The sequence below is a fragment of the Paramormyrops kingsleyae genome, chromosome 3 (assembly GCF_048594095.1).
Source record: "Paramormyrops kingsleyae isolate MSU_618 chromosome 3, PKINGS_0.4, whole genome shotgun sequence".
In the NCBI taxonomy this organism is placed as follows: domain Eukaryota; kingdom Metazoa; phylum Chordata; class Actinopteri; order Osteoglossiformes; family Mormyridae; genus Paramormyrops; species Paramormyrops kingsleyae.
Genome location: NC_132799.1, coordinates 2,557,094 through 2,576,004, shown reverse-complemented (window position 1 = coordinate 2,576,004; position 18,911 = coordinate 2,557,094). Strand labels below are relative to the sequence as shown.

General features: G+C 50.0%; 1 protein-coding gene across 2 annotated transcripts; it reads left to right on the top strand.

Moving 5' to 3' along the window:
• Nucleotides 1-68: 68 nt before the first annotated feature.
• pgbd5 (piggyBac transposable element derived 5) lies at nt 69-18,541 on the top strand. 2 transcript variants are annotated; one of them, XM_023833733.2, is made up of 8 exons: nt 69-786; nt 7,883-8,310; nt 10,747-10,881; nt 12,821-12,907; nt 13,023-13,203; nt 13,923-14,120; nt 16,700-16,805; nt 18,218-18,541. In XM_023833733.2, exons 1-8 carry the CDS (start codon nt 483-485, stop codon nt 18,411-18,413), a joined length of 1,635 nt encoding a protein of 544 aa, XP_023689501.1. In that variant the 5' UTR covers nt 69-482; the 3' UTR covers nt 18,414-18,541. The 2 variants fall into 2 exon arrangements, with proteins under 2 accessions (XP_023689501.1, XP_023689502.1); XM_023833734.2 differs by lacking the exon at nt 12,821-12,907 and having other exon boundaries at nt 70-786.
• The last annotated feature ends 370 nt before the right edge of the window (nt 18,542-18,911 follow it).

The window sequence follows — 18,911 nt, the reverse complement described above, 5'->3', positions numbered from 1 at the left end:
GCGCGTGTGCGCGGCGGAGTGTGCATGCATTAGGATGCGCGTCCCTGTGTTTGACGTTTATATCAGGCATCCGTGCCATTGGACAGCAGTAGAAGAGCCGGGTCAGCTGATCGGTGGGGATGCGACGGGCTTTAATGAGTCGTCTCTAGTAAGAATACTTTGCCCATACCCGATGTGGGACTGCGTGATAATAATATTGATTTTCTTTTCTGCTGGACATCTCAGGGGGAAATTCAGTACCCCTTGAAAGGAACAGCTCTGCTCTCGTAAAACGCCTTCTGGTGGAATACCATTCTCGGAGATTCTCCCTACATGGGCGTCATCGGTGCGCAAGGGTAGGGACATCAAACTGTAGGAGTGTGGGGTGTAAGGTGTGAACGGCTGGCTTTTGTTTTCTCTTTTTTCGTCCTCTTTTTCTTTTGGTGGAGCGGTCCCGGCGGCGTCCTCAGCTTCGCCCCCTTTCCCGGCGGCAGTAACGGGCGATGGCGGAGTGTGAGAGGAAGACGCTGTCACCCCTGGAAGCGGCCCGCTCCCGTTACGAGAGCCTGCAGATCTCGGACGATGTGTTTGGGGAATCGGGGGATGACAGCAGCGAGAACCCTTTCTACAGCACTTCTGGGGACTCCAACTCGGATAACTACACCTCGGAGATCAACGCCGACGACATTAGGATCTGCGAGGTTGGAGGCAGCCACCCTGGAGCATCAGGACCCAATACCCTAGAAGAGGAAGGCTGGAGCGATACCCTCCGAGACATTACGGTCCCCTCCTATAAGGGCACATGTGGTATGTCGCTTTAAGGAATATGTTTCAAATGCAATAATGTGAGCAGATATTAATTGGTAAAAAATCATTAGCCAGACATAACGCATCGTGCGGTTATTTCGGGTTTAAGGATGCAGGTGCGTACGTGCGAGCGAAAAGGCAGTAAGATATTTATACACTCTATATTTTAATAATTCATATATATGGCCTTAGATATCCTATTTTTAGTGACGGGGCTAAAATTACCCCCCACCTTTCCCACGGTAAAGTTGCATTACGGGATACTCACAGACCCCAGGAAAGGAGCCATTTCACTGGTGTGCCTTTGGACATCATCTCGGGTTTGCTTTGCAAAATGTGCATAACCTGCGTGGAAGTAAAAGAGAACGTGTCACCATAAATAAGGACCGTATTACAGAGGCTATCCACTTGCATGCTGCTTTGGCCATTAAACAGTCCGTATATGGGGTCGGTGTGTATGTGTGACGCTGATAGATCCGGCTGGACTCTCCGTGCCGGGGAAACAGCCACATGCGGCGATTTATACGGGAGCAGCGGTGCCACTTACGGCCAATGGGTTTTTATCTGCGGACAATTGAGGGTAGCTATGGGGGCTCCGAGAGATGAGCACCGTGCCTCCCCACTAAAAATACCACTGGTTAAAAATATCCGTCACGGATGGTACATTTTAATTAATTCCCAATCGCCTTTCCCTATATTTCCTAAGAAACCCAAAAGCGTAGTCTTTTATTGTCCACGGATTTGGTTTTAAGGATGTGTATGGTTGATTAAAAAAATAGAGTAAGAAAGGGAGAAAGGGCAAAAATATGTTTTTATGACAAAATTCCTTAAACAGGGTGGCAGACATGCGCTTTGGGGAAGCGAAGCCCATCTGCCTCGATACCGCCGCGGATCTTGCATGGAAACTTCATGATAACATTATACGGTGACAAATGCGCGTGGGACTATGTCATCTGAAAACCAAAATGCAAACGGGGACGCCAAGGCGTTTCTAAGGCGTCCATGTCGTGACACCTCGTTGGTGAAGCCGCTGCGCTTCTGACTGCATGGTTTTATTGGTTTTATGCGCCGGTTAAATTCGCCCTGCACTTACTCCGTACTTTGAAAGAAAGAGCATCTGAACCCCGGGGCCATCACGACAGGGGGCGGCATATTTGGGGCGATTGATCAGGCAAAATTCACCACAGTTTACCACAACAGGTATCAGTGAAACAAACTGTCACCCTCTCCGCCGTGCCACCCCCGGGCAGAATGCCGTGCATGAAAGCGATTACCGCGCGCTGTGAAGAGTGACCCGGGACTGGGGCGCTGATTAACTGCCCGGCTTTGGGATAGACTCCAGCGCAGACTAACAGATGGTTACCTTGATGACTGAGTAAACGCTGGCTGCTTTTCTTCCTTCTTGGGTGAACTGCTCTTGCTATCGGGTGGATGAGGGTGTTTCACGTGACCTTCACCCTGTCAAGAAGAGCGGAATACAGCCTCCGAAGATGGCAGCCCAAGCCTCTGTAGTGTTAGCTGTCCTGCACATCAGAGCCGGTGTTTGGAGGTGATATGCACTCCCTGCACGCTCGCGACCCAGACAGAACCACAGGAAACCAATAATGTGGCAGGGCCTTCTGACAGACTGCGGGGCACAACCTGTTGTTTGGGCATCTGTCAGGCAGTTACAGACGTGTGAGGACAGGTTCCCCGCATCCTGCACTGTCCTTCAGCAGGAGACAGAGGAGCATTTCCGTCTCACGCTCAGATGACGGGGATGTTACCTGGGATGTGCTTTTTGTGCTGTTGGGTTTCACTGGTGGGGTTCACCCCCCAGTAACGCTTCTCATGGATGGGGCTTGTATGTTGTACTACGGTGTTCTCGTACCATTGATCATAGAAGCGTGTCGGCCGGATCTTTAACGACCTTAATGAACATAGTGTATCACAGCGACATGGTGCAGTACAGGTCAAATGGCATTTTACACTCATGGTGTTAATGCAACTGGGTGTGGGTTCACAGCCCACTGCGCCGATCAGAAGGGGAAATAGCCCTCCCTCTGGGGCCTCTTACCTCATTCTGCTCACAGCTGGTCTGGCTGCCACTGGAGGGAGGTGCTGCAGACTGTCCCCACTGTTACCCAGAGACGCGAGCTGATGTGAGGGCGGGGCAAGGTTGTGCCATCTGTCTGTGGGCCCTGGGGGGTGCAGCCCTGATAGGCAGTGTCCTTGACCAGTAGGTGATGCCTTCAATACAGTCTGCTCGATATTGAAACACAGACATTTATTAACCCCAGGACAGGCATACCCAACACGGAGGGGGGGGGGCAGCAGTAGGTGATTGGGATGCACCTGCATGTGCGTTGAGACCAAAGAGCCCCATTCCAGCAGCAGTATCAGTGCTCGAGTCCTTTGAAGGCTCTTTATAATCCGGCGCTTTGGCTGTGAGGTACTTTTCATTCTGTCTTTTTATTTCAGGGAGTGAGACACATTCTGTCTTTGTGTTTCAAAGTGTGACACTCTGTGCCAGCAGTTGTGTGGGGATTTGCATTTTTATGTGTTTATCAGACATATTAATCCAGTGCAGCGTACATTTGAGAAAGCAGGGTCAGTGTTTGGAGCATCTGGGGGGTGGGGGACAAGGGCACTGCTCAGGGACCCAATGGTGATATCAACTTTGGGATTTGAACCTACGACCTTCCGAGCACAGACAGTGTCCCTGAGCCACACAGCCCCCCGGGATTTACTGTTATTATCTGGCAAATGTGACCCACACAGTAGGGGGGGGAAGGCAGGACGTGTGAGTCTGTGACATCAGCGAGACTAACGGGAGCGGCGGCCCCCTGAGGCCTGGGCTGCGGCGCAATACTCATGCATTGGTGCCTGATGGGATTGACAAGGAAATGAAAAGGAAGATGAGCAGATCGGCACCTCTGAGAGCAAACGCAGAGATGAAAAGGGTCCATGCGAGTGTTTCGGGCAACAGTGTCCCCGGCAAGTGATTTCCGGTCGCTAAACGTCGCTTTAAATCGATGGGGTCGATGCTCGGCGGTGTGCGGCCGGTGTGCGGTGCTGTGGAGAGGGGGGGACAGCGTGTCTTCAGGTGCAACCCGATGGCCAAGAATGGGCTCAGAACCAGAAACCGAACGAGTACAAGCAGCTGGGATAGCAGGTCCAGTTCTGCATCTGATTCACAATTCATCACGGCAGAAATTTGGTTTAATCATCCATCCATCCATCAACATAATCATTTATCCAGTTAGAGGGGGTGATTTTGGAAAGTTTAAGGTCGCCCTGAATAGGGCACCAGTACATGACTGTTCATTAATTAGCAAGGTGTCATGTGGTTTTAATAGAGTTGGATATTTAATTGTCCTGCTTAAGGCCATTATATCAGTCACCAGCCTCCTCCCCTCCAACAACAAGATGACCCAAATAGCAGTTTCTTAAATGTGTTAGAGAAATTTGCTCGGATTAAGCAAAGCTGTTATTTTGACAGCCGTGTTTAAAATGTTGAAATAAAAGTCTCGCCTGTAATAGAATCTCATGGCACAAAATGTCAAAGACAGCAGGATAAGGGTCTTAAACACATTTTCTACACAAACATTAAAGCTTCCTGCATTGTGCCCCCAAAACGCGAAACATCTCCTTCCCCCAGAATCCTCTCCAATCCCCACGTTCTGAGATTTACATGCTGTTTCCTCTCTGCAGATGAAGGTGCTTTCCTGCGTTCTCGCGAGAGGCTTTAGCTGAGGGAATCCCTGGAAACGTGTCAATGACATAGAAAGCCGTACTACCGAACTGGAAAGATATCAGCAAAATTGCCACCACTGTATCTGAAGGACGTTCCTGTTTAACAGGAGTGTAACAGTGGCCAAATCTGCTGTGTATATCTGGAGATAGAACCTGCGGGTTCTCTTTGATGAATGCATCCCCATCTCGTCCCTTTGAGAAGGCCATCAAACAGAAGTCATAAAGCTGTCTGCCGTGTCCTCAGTAAGGCATGTCCCGCTCCGCTTCAAAGGCAAAACCAACATTTTTCAAAGTCCAGCCATGGGCCTCATATATGCGCAGAAACAACACTGGACTTTAAAAAATCCACACCAAATCCAAACATAAAAAAGAAATGTTCAGGATGTGCATTAAAAAACACAAACTTGCCCTTCTGCCTTTCCTGAAGGTCCAGTGAGATACTGCGTGGGCTTTTCCACCATTTCTGATCTGTACACGGAATATGCTTCCAGCAGATGCTGATGCTGATGGCAGTAGAGGTGTGTGGAGCTCCATGGGTTAGTGATCCTTACCCATCACCAGTAGGTCGTGGGTTCTAATCCCGTGATTGGCAGAGTGAACATTACTATTGGGTCCTTCAGCAAAGCCTTTAGTCCTGACTGCTCAGGGGACGGTGACTGACCCTGCATCCCTTTGGATAAATGTGTCTGAAATCCTGACAACTCTACTTATAGGTTTAGTATCTACATTTTTTTCTGTGTTTGATGGTAAGGGGGGCGCTTTGTGCCGCGTCACGTGACACAGAACATAGGATGCATTCCTAAAAGTGAGCGGATTCCCTCTGCTGACTGCTCTGTCACACAGGTGGGATTGGGACCCTTGAGATACGAAGGGAATCGTCGTCTCGATTGAAATGGGCTGATATCCTTCCTAATCTGAGAGTAAGGTTGGCAGAGTAAAGCCTAGGTCACACTCCACTTTTCCGCGTGTGCTTTTAGGCTGCAGTGGCAGCTTGTATTCATACTACACTTGACTGCGGAAGCAGACGGTCACGGTCGGTGCTGCATACAGCAGTGATATTCCACCAGAACGGCAGAGGGCAGATGTACAAACACAAATAGTGCAGTGAAACTAGTGAACTTTTATCAACGTTTTTAAAGTTATTAATCAAGACTTATGCGATATTACGGTAATAAGGTATACCACAGTATTTTGAAATCCTTATAAGATTAGACCCCAACCCCCACATCTGCTCAGCGAATTTTATTGCCAAGACTTCAAAATGCTGGAATAGTGCTGCTTTTTAAATTACCGCACACCTCAGTATAATGTCTGGACAATGTGAGAAGTTAGATATGTGTGTACCTCTGACCCTCCTCATACAGCTGCTCGCATAGCTAGGACAACAACAATAATTATTCTTCTTCCACTCTTTCGTTGTTGACTGCTGATCTGTGAAAGTCCACGCTGCCACCTACTGGAACCACCTAATCAATTACCTTGCACATATGCGGTTGATGCGCACGGACACGCACGGTTACTGATAGATATAAAAATGTGGGCTGCATGCGCACCAACCACAGTCGTCCGCAGCCAACCCCTCATGGCAGAATTTACGTCACGTCCCCCTGTCTGCAACCGCAAGCACACACAGAAAAGTGAAGTATGAATTGGCTTTAAGGGGCAGGCATCTGACCACGGAGCAAAAAGTCTCATGATTAACATGAATAATGTTACGGAGTGTAAAAGTTCAGGGAAAGAACTGCCCGGGCATTCAGTCAGACATCCAGCCCGACGCATCCGCCTTCCAGAATGGGAATTCAGTTACCATGGTAACGCTCATCAACCGACATGCGGGGGAGTGTAATGTGGGGGAGGGTTCTGAGAATTTTTTTTCTTTTTTCCAAAAGCGCATGGATTAAGTTCAAATCATTTTCCAGTTTATAAATGAATCGTTTTTTTGGTACCTGTGCTTGAAAACACAATTTCAGCATAATTTCTGCCTAGAAAGACACTCTGTGAAGCAGGAGAGCGGGTGTCAGGGTAGCGCTGGGGTGTGACTAATGTCTTCCCCAGCGCCGGCGGAGAGGGACCTGGGTGTCACATCCTTGTCCTACAACCTTGATCGGCTGGCAGCTTCTGGTCAAACGAGCAGCCCACAGAGAGCTGCCACAATCTCCTGTTTTAGATGCAGAGATGTCTTCGCTTGGCTTTCACGCTGCTCTTCCAGGCCGAGTGGAAGCCAAGGTGATACTTTCTCCTCTGAGAAACTGTGTCCAAGCTGGTCCAGGTCAGCTGCATTTCGCTGAGAGAGTGACTGTAAACGCTCCACTTCTTCCAGCATTTTCACCTCCTCAGACTCTCCTCCAGGTTATTAGGATGTGGGTTTGGTCCTCAGACTCTTCTCCAGGTTATTAGGATGTGAGTTTGGTTGATGTCTCCTTGACGTCCTGAAGGCCATGTCCTGCTGTTAGCAGAGCCATTACCTGTCTCTGGAAGGACTAGTGTTACACTGTTCCCCTCTCTTTAAATTATTGATAATTTTGCAGGGTTTTTTTTGCTCTATGTAAATGATGCATGCTGTACCCAGTCCATGAGGAACGTATTCTGTACGCAGGTTGGGTCACAGCTAACGGAAGTGTTTGCTTTCATAACCACTAATCCGCTAACTTCAAAGTTTAATTTGACAATTCTTAACTGAGAAACCACTAAAAATTTAGCAGAAGCTAACAATAACCACCAACTTTTATTATATATGAATTTATCTTCGGTTTCGTTTTGGGCCCTGAAACCTTTAAAAACATACAAACATAGAGAGCTGAAATTCTAACCTGTTTAGCAATTAAGTTATGCAGGGCTGGAGTAATTAGCTGGGGATATTTAGGACTTACCCAACTGGGGATCACTGGATTCTGTAGTGATTACCTGGGGTATTTAGGACTTACCCAACTGGGATCACTGGATTCTGTAGTGATTACCTGGGGTATTTAGGACTTACCCAACTGGGGATCACTGGATTCTGTAGTGATTACCTGGGGTATTTAGGACTTACCCAACTGGGATCACTGGATTCTGTAGTGATTACCTGGGGTATTTAGGACTTACCCAACTGGGATCACTGGATTCTGTAGTGATTACCTGGGGTATTTAGGACTTACCCAACTGGGGATCACTGGATTCTGTAGTGATTACCTGGGGTATTTAGGACTTACCCAACTGGGATCACTGGATTCTGTAGTGATTACCTGGGGTATTTAGGACTTACCCAACTGGGATCACTGGATTCTGTAGTGATTACCTGGGGTATTTAGGACTTACCCAACTGGGATCACTGGATTCTGTAGTGATTACCTGGGGTGTGTGCGTGTCCGTCTGTCTGCAGGCCCCACGCAGCGCATGTCGGCCACAGCCACGGCCATCGACTTCTTCCAGCTCTTCGTGCCCGACAACGCCATCCAGAACATGGTGACGCAGACCAACATGTACGCCAAGAAGTACCAGGAGCGCTTTGGCAGCGAGGACGGCTGGTGTCCTGTGACGGAGCAGGAGATGCGCGCCTTCCTGGGCTTCGTCTGCTCCACCGGCGTGCACCGCTGCGAGTCCGTTCTCAGCATCTGGAGCAGCGGCTTCTTCGGCAACCGCAGCATCGCGCCGCGCATGAGCCAGTCGCGCTTCGAGAAGATCCTCAAGTACTTTCATGTGGTGGCCTTCCGCTCCAGCCAGGGCAGCCAAGGCCTCTACAAGATCCAGCCCTTCCTGGACTGTCTGCAGCAGGCCCTCACCTGCACCTTCCGACCCTCACAGACACAGGTGAGGGTGGCCCTCCATCTGCCCGATCACCCCCTCAAACAAACAGACATTTATGACTGTGTAAACATGCTGAGAGCCAGGGCTCACTCAGATATTTATCTGGTTATTTATTAAATATAAATATTAATTGGATAGCTCGGTAGATATTGATTAGATACCTCCACCCACCCCCACAACATCATCTTGTGATTGGCCCCCATATATATAATTTTTAAAACTTACTTGCCGTTTTTTTTTTTTACCGTCGTTCACCAAAGGGGTCTCCTACGCTCCCAGAGAGGGGCACTGTTTAAGATGTTTAAGGGATCGCTTTAAACAGCAGTCCTGAGATCAGAAATTAAACCAGACAGTAAATCCCCCCCCTCACCCCCACTGATCTGCCCTATCTGAGCAGGCCAAAAAGGGCCCAGACACTTTGGGGCCCCCGGCAAGGTGAGCCGAGTGAGTTTCACCCCCAGGAGAGAACCTGTACTGAGCCTGTTCCTGGAGATTTAAATATGCATCGCAGATGAGTTCGAACATGGTCCCTCTCAGCCACAGACGTCACACGGCGCATGACCAGGATGCGGTGATTAATCCGATGGCCAACCTGAAATAATAACAGTTAGTAATGACACACTGAGATCTTGCAATTAAATGCTGTTGAAATATAACTATGTGGCATTTATTATCGGAATGACCCTTTCTGAAAGTGTGTTCTTACAACGCGTGATCGTCCGTAGTCCCGTAAATTATCAAGTAGTTGTGAGGATGAGTCTGATTTACCGCGTGCTGCTCCCATTTAGGAGCCATGCGTCGCATTTCATGCGCGATGCCTGTTAGCGGAGTGGGCGCCGGCGTGTGGCAGTGCGTAGGGAGTTCAGTGTGCCACTGTGGAGCTGGCAGCTTTAAAACCAGGCATCTGATATCTGACCCTGTAAACGCTGGTGGGCTGCTGCCGACAGTAGAGCTGATTGCTAACCAGGCTAAGCTCTGTGTCTGTGTGTGCTGTCCTCACGAACATACGTCGGAGGCCCGCGAGATCCCATCTGCGCCTGCAGCCATCCCGCGGGCCGCCAGGGCTCATGACACGTGGGCCATCCCCGGGGAAGTGACTCGTCACGCTAAGTTACACCAAAGCTCAGAGCGCGTTGCCATGATGGGAGACCGTATCTGCGTGCCAAGACGAACCGGCGGAAGCCAAAGCTAGACCGCGCAGCCACCGCCCTGTTTTGCGGTTGCTAGGGACAGAGGAGCTCCGTTTTGCACGGATCACTGGTCTAGATCACCTCCATCAGCACACACGGTTATGAGTCTCTCTGCCATGTTGGTGAGTCAACGCAGACGGGCAGTGAGCGGGGCACCCCGTATCTGCCCCCCTCATGAAATCACATGGCAGGGTGTAGTGAGTGGCACCTCGGGTGGGGGGGTGGATTCAGCATTGAGGACGAACACGCGTTTCATAACACGCATACAATAGCACGCATGCATGCGCACACACACACACACACACACACCCACCCAGCTGGAGGTGTGAGTCAGTCTCCTCGCAGCCCGTGGGTGACTCGGTGACAGCCACAGCAGACGGCTCGTCACACTCAAGCTGTGTCATGTTGGAACCCGTCCTCACGGTCCCTGCTGTCCTCGCTGGGACTTTGCTGTCATATTCACTCCATTTAGAGCCAAACCGAGGTGGTATCACTGAACTACATTAGCTCAAAGGCTGTCTTAAAAAAAGATAATAACTTTTGTTAATTGGCTGAACAGTTTCCTTACGAAAGGAAACTGCCTTGCACAAACTTTTTCAGAAAAAAAGGGACGTCTGAGGTCTCCAAAGAGATGCATCTCTCCCCGTTAATGGCCACAGTCTGTGAATAGTGACACAGAAGCGCTCTGCTAATTATCAGAAGGTTTCTCATTGCAGTGTGAATACCTGACCATCGCCAGCATCCGTGCAGCCTGCTACATGATGAAGGAAATCCTTTAGCATATATAAATATTAAATTGTGGTATTTGCATTCTACAAATGGCTCCAGTTTCAGAGGCGCTTGTCTACATCAGTGTTTCCCAACCCGGTCCTCAGGAACCCACAGATGGTCCACGTTTTTGTCCTCTTCCAGCTCCCTGTCCTGTCAGTCAGTCCATGTTTTTGCTCCCCACCGGGAGCTGGGAGGATGCAAAAATGTGGACTGTCTGCGGGTCTCCAAGGACCGGATTGAGAAACATTGGTCTAGACCATGGGGAAGCAGTAAAAGTGGCAGCTTTTACAGGCACTCAAGCGATACAATTTTGTGGGGCCTCCAAGGTCACTACACGCCAAAAACAACAAACCCACCCCAGGAGACTACATGCACCAGGAAGTGACACACTGAACCATTTACTTGATAACCACAAGGGGGCACATCGGTTAAAGTAAACATGAGGTTGAAGGTCTTTGCTCTTCTGCATTTTGCCCAGGTGTTGCACGAGCCCCTGATTGACGAGGACCCCGTCTTCATCACCACGTGTACCGAGAGGGAGACACGCAAGAGGAAGAAACGGAAATTCAGCCTGTGGGTGCGCCAGTGCACCTCCACGGGGTTCATCTGCCAGGTGGGAGGCTGTTCAGGGACAGGGTGCTGACCGGCGCCCCCTAGAGGCATAGCCATGGCATAACCGGTCACCATTTAAATACACAGCTTTGTACTTGGAGTAGGAACAGTGCATGAATCAGAGAAATCTGTGATTCAGAGCAGGAGGGGGTGAGAACGTCCCTGTAGATAATGGTCGGTGAGAACGTCCCTGTAGATCGTGGCCGGTGACAACGTCCCTGTAGATAACGGTCGGTGACCACGTCCCTGTAGATAACGGCCGGTGACCACGTCCCTGTAGATAACGGCCGGTGACCACGTCCCTGTAGATAACGGCCGGTGACCACGTCCCTGTAGATCGTGGCCGGTGAGAACGTCCCTGTAGATCGTGGCCGGTGAGAACGTCCCTGTAGATCGTGGCCGGTGACAACGTCCCTGTAGATCGTGGCCGGTGACAACGTCCCTGTAGATCGTGGCCGGTGAGAACGTCCCTGTAGATCGTGGCCGGTGAGAACGTCCCTGTAGATCGTGGCCGGTGAGAACGTCCCTGTAGATCGTGGCCGGTGAGAACGTCCCTGTAGATAGTGGCTGGTGAGAACGTCCCTGTAGATCGTGGCCGGTGAGAACGTCACTGTAGATCGTGGCCGGTGACAACGTCACTGTAGATCGTGGCCGGTGACAACGTCCCTGTAGATCGTGGCCGGTGACAACATCCCTGTAGATCGTGGCCGGTGACAACGTCCCTGTAGATAACGGCCGGTGAAAACATCACTGCAGGTCGTGGTGAGACTGCAGGCAGGTGTGTTTGGACACATATTCCAGCTCTGGAATCTGGGGGCTTTCTGCATGGTGATGACCCCCCCCCCCCCCATTAGCAATCGCAGCCAGGACTGGCTGCTGGCAGGAACACGCTGCGATGCGGCCTGGTGGCTGCTTAGACTCTGAACACAAGCAGCAAACTGAAACTGTTCTCAGACCTAGAGATTTGATGAAGAGTATAAAAGGTGCAGATGGGATGGCGTAACCATGGTAACATCGCGCTTCTGACAGGAAGCCATTTAGGGTGAGGGACTGAGGGCATCTGGCCAATTGGCTCCCCCCCCACCCCTCCAGTCGGGAAATAAAAAAGCCATACGACCCCCCCGCCCCTCCCGTTACTGGATTAATGGTAGGCGGGTGGGGATTCCCAGAATGAACTTTTTATTCTTGGTCCTGTCTGTTATAGATGCCTTGTGGTGCCAGAGATATTTTACAAAAGACAAGAAACTTCAGGACTTTGTTATGCTTGATCATACAGCTTTTGGGGGGGGGGTGGTTTGCGTGGGATGCTGTGTCTCTGACTGCAAGGTCACCAACCCAGGGACGGCTGGGTGGTTTGGCCGTGGGGCCCCTGACCGAGACCTTCAACCGCTCCTGCTCCAGGGACCTCCGGCCCTGCTTTACCCCCCAAGCAGGTGACCTCGGAAGACCAGCCCGTCACCGGCGATCGCTGGGAACCAAAATGCCGCGCAGAGAAACGGAATGGAGCCAAATCTAAAAACCTTCCTTCTTGTCACCTTCTAATTAGGACAAAGCAGCTGTAAGACGATGAAACACCTGATTAACAAATGGATAATTAGCACTACTATAATGATGTTAACAGTCAGCACCCTGATTAGAGATCATACTCCAAGCAGGGCTCCTTAAGCTGTGGATACAAAATAACCTCTCTGTGAATAAAATCCAGACGTGTAACATGCATATTCCCGTGTTACATTAGGCAGGAGGGACACAAGGCGCTTAAGTAGGGGTGCTGTTTGTGGGTCTCTCTTCCTTTGACATTTTTCTTTGGGCCAGCAGGTGGTGTAACAGTTAAGGAACTTGAGCAGATTATTTTAGTATATATTCATCAGTGTTAATCAGTGTTTTCCAAACAAGTCCTCGGAGACCCACTGATGGTCCATGTTTTTGCTCCCTCCCAGCTCCTGGTAGCAGCAAAAAACATGGACTGTCTGCGGGTCCCCGAGGACCAGACTGGGAACACTGGTGTTAATGAATGGAAATGTAAGGTGTGCATATGCCTTTTTATAAAAAAACGCACCATGCTTGTTCGCTGTATATCTCTCAGAAGCCCATTAGTAAACCCAGAGCCTTCTCCTCCTCTTCCACCTGTGTGCTCCTCAGATCTACGTCCACCTGAAGGAGGGCTTGGGTCCAGACGGGCTGGACACGCTGAAACATAAGCCACAGCTCCACAGTCTGGTAGCCCGGCAGCTCTGCCAGAACCTGACGGCTCAGAACGCCATCATCTTCACGGGGCCCAGCATCACCAGCCTGAACCTCTTCCAGGAGTTTCAGAAGCAGGGTACGGACCCTTGGGCTTCTCAGCACGTTACCCCTTCTGGCCAGTCGCAGTGCATCACTTTATGCTGTCCACCATTCAGTAATCCAGATCTTCTCCCACCATGGAGATTGCTGACCATCCTCTAACAACGTCCTCCAGATGAGAGAGAAAGATTGAGTTTGTATCTCATCCATAAAGTATGGCTGAATGCGTGTCCCGTCCCTAGCAGGATCAATCTCACGCTCTGCAAAAATGATTCTGATCATCCTCGGCATCCGCCAGCTGCATGGGGCGGGGGGGGGGGCGGTTATGGGCCTGGAACGGCATTTAGATGCTTCTCTGTCAGGCTCGCCTTAATTACAAAGTTTGCCGTCGGCTGTCCTTCTGACGTCCTTTCCAAACAGCGAATGGGCTCTCTGTGCCACCTGCCATATCACGGAGAGCTTCGTTTGTTTACACGCCACATGATGAGGATAGAGGCCTTTATTCTCAAACGCACACATACACATGCTTAGAGCAGGGTAATACACAAATGTAGAGAATAAAAGAGTTACAAGAATCCCAGCTGTCAAAGACAGTCAGCATTGTTGTAGCGTTAAGGGCAACCATTATTGTGCACCAGAAAATTGCTTCCCTTGTTCCACTGGTAATTGAGTCCTCTGGGAAACATCGGCCCCTTGTCCATGGTTCCTCCTGTGTACAGGCTGGAGCTGAGGCTCACCGTCACCTCGTCTCCACAGGCATCTACTGCTGCGGCTTGCTGAGCTCAAGGAAGAGCGACTGCACTGGCCTCCCGCAGTCTATGCTGGCGACGACCGGTGGGCCGCCACAGCGAGGACAGTCGCGCATCAAGATGAACGGCGACATGTCCCTCATCAGCTGGTACAACAAGGGCCACTTCCGCTTCCTAACCAACGCCTACTCACCCACAAAGGAAGGTGAGGCCCGACTCACAGAATGGAGAGGAACCAAAAACTCCCAATTAGGGAGGGACAGAACCTCTGGGGGCCCAAAGCCAACAGGCTGCCCGACCCCCCGGGCATGCTGGCCTTATAGAATACAAGGAGAATGAGGCTGCATTACACAGTATGTAAGCCACATCACCCACAGTGTCACAGTATGTAAGCCACATCCCCCTCTGTCACAGTATGTAAGGAACACCCACAGTGTCACAGTATGTAAGCCACATCCCCCTGTCACAGTATGTAAGCCATACCCACAGTGTCACAGTATGTAAGCCACACCCCCCTCTGTCACAGTATGTAAGCCACATCCCCCTCTGTCACAGTATGTAAGCCACACCCACAGTGTCACCGTATTTAAGCCACATCCCCCTCTGTCACAGTATGTTAGCCACATCCCCAGTCTCACAGTATGTAAGCCACACCCACAGTGTCACAGTACATTAGCCACAACCTCCAATGTTACAGTATGTAAGTCACATCCCCAGTGTCACAGATCGTAAGCAGCACTCACAGTGACACGCTTCTATAGGACTAATTATGGAACCACATGATCAGCCAATGAGTCCGCCTCACTGCAATCCAGTCTCGTGGGCCGTTTGTGTGTGATGCAAACAAGGCGAGGCTGTATCAGCTGACACTGAGTTTACAGTTTACACAGCAGGAGTACAGCTGAAAGGGTTTCTGGGTATACTGAGTCACAGACGTATGCATGTGTAAAATTCCCTCTGCGTGGTAGAGGAAGCTCCTGCCTAACGTCTAATAGCAGCCTGTTATCTTGTCAGGTTTGCTTTTACATGCTATTTCTGGGCATGAGGTTCAGTTTAATATTAACCTGCTGTTTGTGTTTCACTGTGTCGTGTCCGGTAGTTTTATTATAACCCGCCAGTACTCACCATGCGGGGGACATAGCCATGTCTCCCCAGGGCTCAGAGCGGGGGGGGGCATCACTGTCCCCCAGGTTGCTAAAAGATGGGGGCTTCTATTCTTAGCTGTTAATGTGCATACATAAGAAACACACATTCAAAAAGAAGTTTAAAAAGTTTAAACATTTTTTAATGTACTTCCTTTCCTAAAACATCAATCTGAAGCAGATTTCATAACTAAACATTTTGTCCTTTTCCTAACACATCACATCACAGCCATAGCGTATTTTATATAACCCATGTTAGCACAGGTTTTGCACGATTCGACGTGCCTGCATAAGATGACAAGCCCCTCCCCCTTTGCTCCGACACGGAGCGGGAATGAAGCCGGCTTTCAGGAGCGCCGTTCCAGTGTGTTAGCGCCATTTGCGGACGCTGCTGAAAGAGGCCCCGAGACGTCAAAGGGGGACATCCGACAAGCGGCTCTGGCAGGAGATGGGGGGGAATCTCCAGAATGTCTCTCATTCAGGGGGTGGAGGGTCGCATGAATTAAACATGGGGGCCATTTTCAGCATGGAAAAAGGTCACCATTTAATCATTTGCTTTATAACCCGCTGTAGCGCTTGGACTGGTGCTGTTTCACTATTAAACCTGGACAGCGTGGGGACAGTGAGCACACAGTAACAGCCCAGATACCCAGTTTTCTGTGGCGATTTATGGTCCCGTTTTAAGCCACGAAGAATGTTCCGGCCTCATTCTCTGCCGTTAGCAGTACCATCTCCAGATCCCGCCGTTGGGGTCGTGGTTATACTCTCCACTCTCACTGCGGCCCGTGCTATGGATGGGCATGTACCCGCAGGTTATCACACCGGCTCCCCCTGGTGGTGAGTCGTTAACGTGCAAATAAATAATCGCTGGGTAAGTGAGAGCGCCACTGTGGACGGCTCTGCTCCAGAAGACAAGGCTCGCGGGCCGTGGGCGTGAAACCCAGCAGGCCTACACAGACTTGACTGGGCGAGGAGTTTTATCCGGCTTGGAGTTTTAATTTTCCCCTGTAAACTGTAACACATCTCAGGTCAATCAGTCAGTTTCTCCTCTAACGAACTGGAATCATGCGACCGTTAGGAGCAAGAAAAGGCTGCTTCTGCTCACTCGTAGAAATTGCTGCTTGTTTGTAGCTGAATGGATCCACACGGACATGTTAATCCAAAACTCCCACACGTGCAGAAGTGTTGTCTTTGTTCTTATCAAAGCTGCTTTGCTGTCCTCGCCTCATGCTGTTCAGTTTGTACCCACCCTCCCCTGTCCTCCTGTTCAGCACCACCCACCCACCGCCCCCCAGGGACTGTCTGTACAGTTATGACATACACACCCCCCCCCCCCCTCCGGGATCTTTTGACAGTAAAGACATTAATTTCTTCGAGATATTTCTGCGAACGGTGTAAATAGAAAAGTGCACAAAGGAGGGAAACACGGTATCTCTCCAAGGTGCCTTGGTGATGTCACATCCAGGTAGTCAAACTCATTAGCTTGCATGCAAGCTGGGGCACCTCATGTGAGTCCCAATTCGATATCGTGGCAGTACCATGTGTGTTTTTGGGGGTGGATTTGGTCCCTACCACTCTCGATTCCCGAGCTATACTCTTGGTCCTGCGTGACCAATGTTTTTTCCCCCGTATGTCACCCCAGGAGTGATCATCAAGAGGAAGAGCGGCGAGGTCCCTTGCCCACTTGCCGTGGAGGCGTTCGCTGCCCACCTGGGCTACATCTGCAAGTACGACGACAAGTACAGCAAGTGAGTGACGGCCCCACGCCTCCCCCACTCGACACAAACACAGTGACAACTGAGGGTGCGTCCGCAGCGGCATACTTGCTGTGCAGTAGGCAATGTAGTATGCGACATTGGCAGTATGTCTGAATCCTCAGTATGGATGAAACCATAGTCGAACAGTACCCAGGCGACCCTACTACAAAATTCTGAAGCGTGTAACCGATGGACGCTACACTATCCCACAAGGTCACTGGAACAGAAAAGAATGTCAGTCGCTCAGAAATTTTTTATCCGATTAGCAAGATGTGTTTTCTCTGTACAAATTTAAGTGGAAAACATTTCCCAGTTACGTAAGCTGCCTTAAAAATGTATTTTTTCATTGATTTTTGTTTTGCTTTTAATACTTTTTAATTTTCGCAGAGGTTGAGCTACGTGAAAAACATTTGGGTCATTTAATATGTAAGATAGCAACTGCAGTGTGTCCAAGTACAATCAGTCCTGCTACAACAAAAAACCTCACGGTCACTAAAATCTCATACTAAATTATACATATATCCAATGGGGAAAACAGGACTGAGACTCCAAAACACAGTGTGAACACAACACAAATACAACAGACTACGGTATGCGGAGGGGCACTGACGGCACCATGGCTACAGACAGTCATAAATAATAAAATAATAAAAGCAATACTAAAAAAAAAAGGTTGCTGGGTATTTTTTATATGGTAATTTCGCAAGTATTTTTAGAATTTAAGACTTTGATCCGTGCAATGCATGGATGTACAAAAAGTTTGATTCTTTTAGATTTGCAAACTGGTTTGATTGATTCGCTGAGAAGAACCAACTCAAAAGAACAATTTGTTCATCAGTTGGACATCACCATCATTCACTTGGATGTTTTTATGTGCAAGTAGTGCCAAGACCATATCGCATTATACTGCATAGTGTTTTTCTCTCCAACTGAAAGTTACATGATTCCGCGTTGTATTGGACTTGGGTACTAATATATCAGTTGTGTTAGAACTGATTCGTGGTGCGATGTCACACATTGTAGCAGGACTGATGGTACATTCACTCCGTTCTCATGCATACATACAGTTCATGCTGCATTAACAGCCCAGTAGTACTTACTGTGTAAGTATGTGATTTCGGATGCACCCTAAGTTAATATCACTGAGGCTCCACCCAGCCGGAACCCCCACAGCCAATGAAATTAAACTTCCCGCAAACCACCAATGGCCTGATTGGCAGAGGGGAGGACGTTTGTCAGGCAGTTAGCTGGAATGGAAACCAGGGAAGTATAACATATCTTTATGCTAGAGATTTTCTGAGTAAATCTGCACCAGCTGCCTTCGCTCTAGGGTACAGCAGCAGTGTCCCTCAGGGATCCCATTCCCCAGCAGCTGTGTCACCAGTGCTCCCCCTGCCTTCCAGGTACTTCATCTTCCATAAGCCCAACAAGACGTGGCAGCAGGTCTTCTGGTTGACCATCAGCATTGCCATCAACAACGCCTACATCCTGTACAAGATGTCGGAGGCCTATCAGGTGAAGCGCTACAGCCGGGCCCAGTTTGGGGAGCGCCTGGTGCGGGAGCTGCTGGACCTGGACGACTGCTCACCCACCCAGTGAGGGCACAGGAGAGACAGACCCGCCCGGCACACACACGTACGCTCACCCGCACACACCCGCACACACTGTCCGGCATGCTCTCGCACCCACAGCCACACACGCACGGTGTCTCTCTCTGTCACGCCTGCTCTTCCTGAGCACCCAATAAGAGCCCAGCCTCTGACTCTAGCCCCGCCTCCTCCGTCGTACCAAGTCGCATTCCAGCGGGTTCCAGAGGAACTGGGAACTCGTTCCGGATCTGGGAAGTGGGCCTCTGACCTTTCGCCCGCCAGATGAGGATCTCCAGGACCCCCTTACCGGAAGATTCCACCTGGGTGCCACACCCTGCCCGAAAACGCCAAGTCACGCATCGCGTCGTGACCTCGCCAGTTGCATGAGGAAGATGTCAGAGTCACGTAAATTCTGTTCTGCTTTAAAGTGATGGTGGTTTATTTTAGAGTAAGACTTTTGTAATTTTGGTTGGCGACGCGGTGCAACGTCAGTCTGTACAGTAAACGT

Coding starts and splice junctions, on each gene's coding strand:
- pgbd5 (XM_023833733.2), top strand. CDS start 483: ATGGCGGAGTGTGAGAGGAAGACGCTGTCACCCCTGGAAGCGGCCCGC. Junction 8,311..10,746: donor TCCGACCCTCACAGACACAG/GTGAGGGTGGCC, acceptor CATTTTGCCCAG/GTGTTGCACGAGCCCCTGAT. Junction 12,908..13,022: donor TTAATGAATGGAAATGTAAG/GTGTGCATATGC, acceptor TGTGCTCCTCAG/ATCTACGTCCACCTGAAGGA.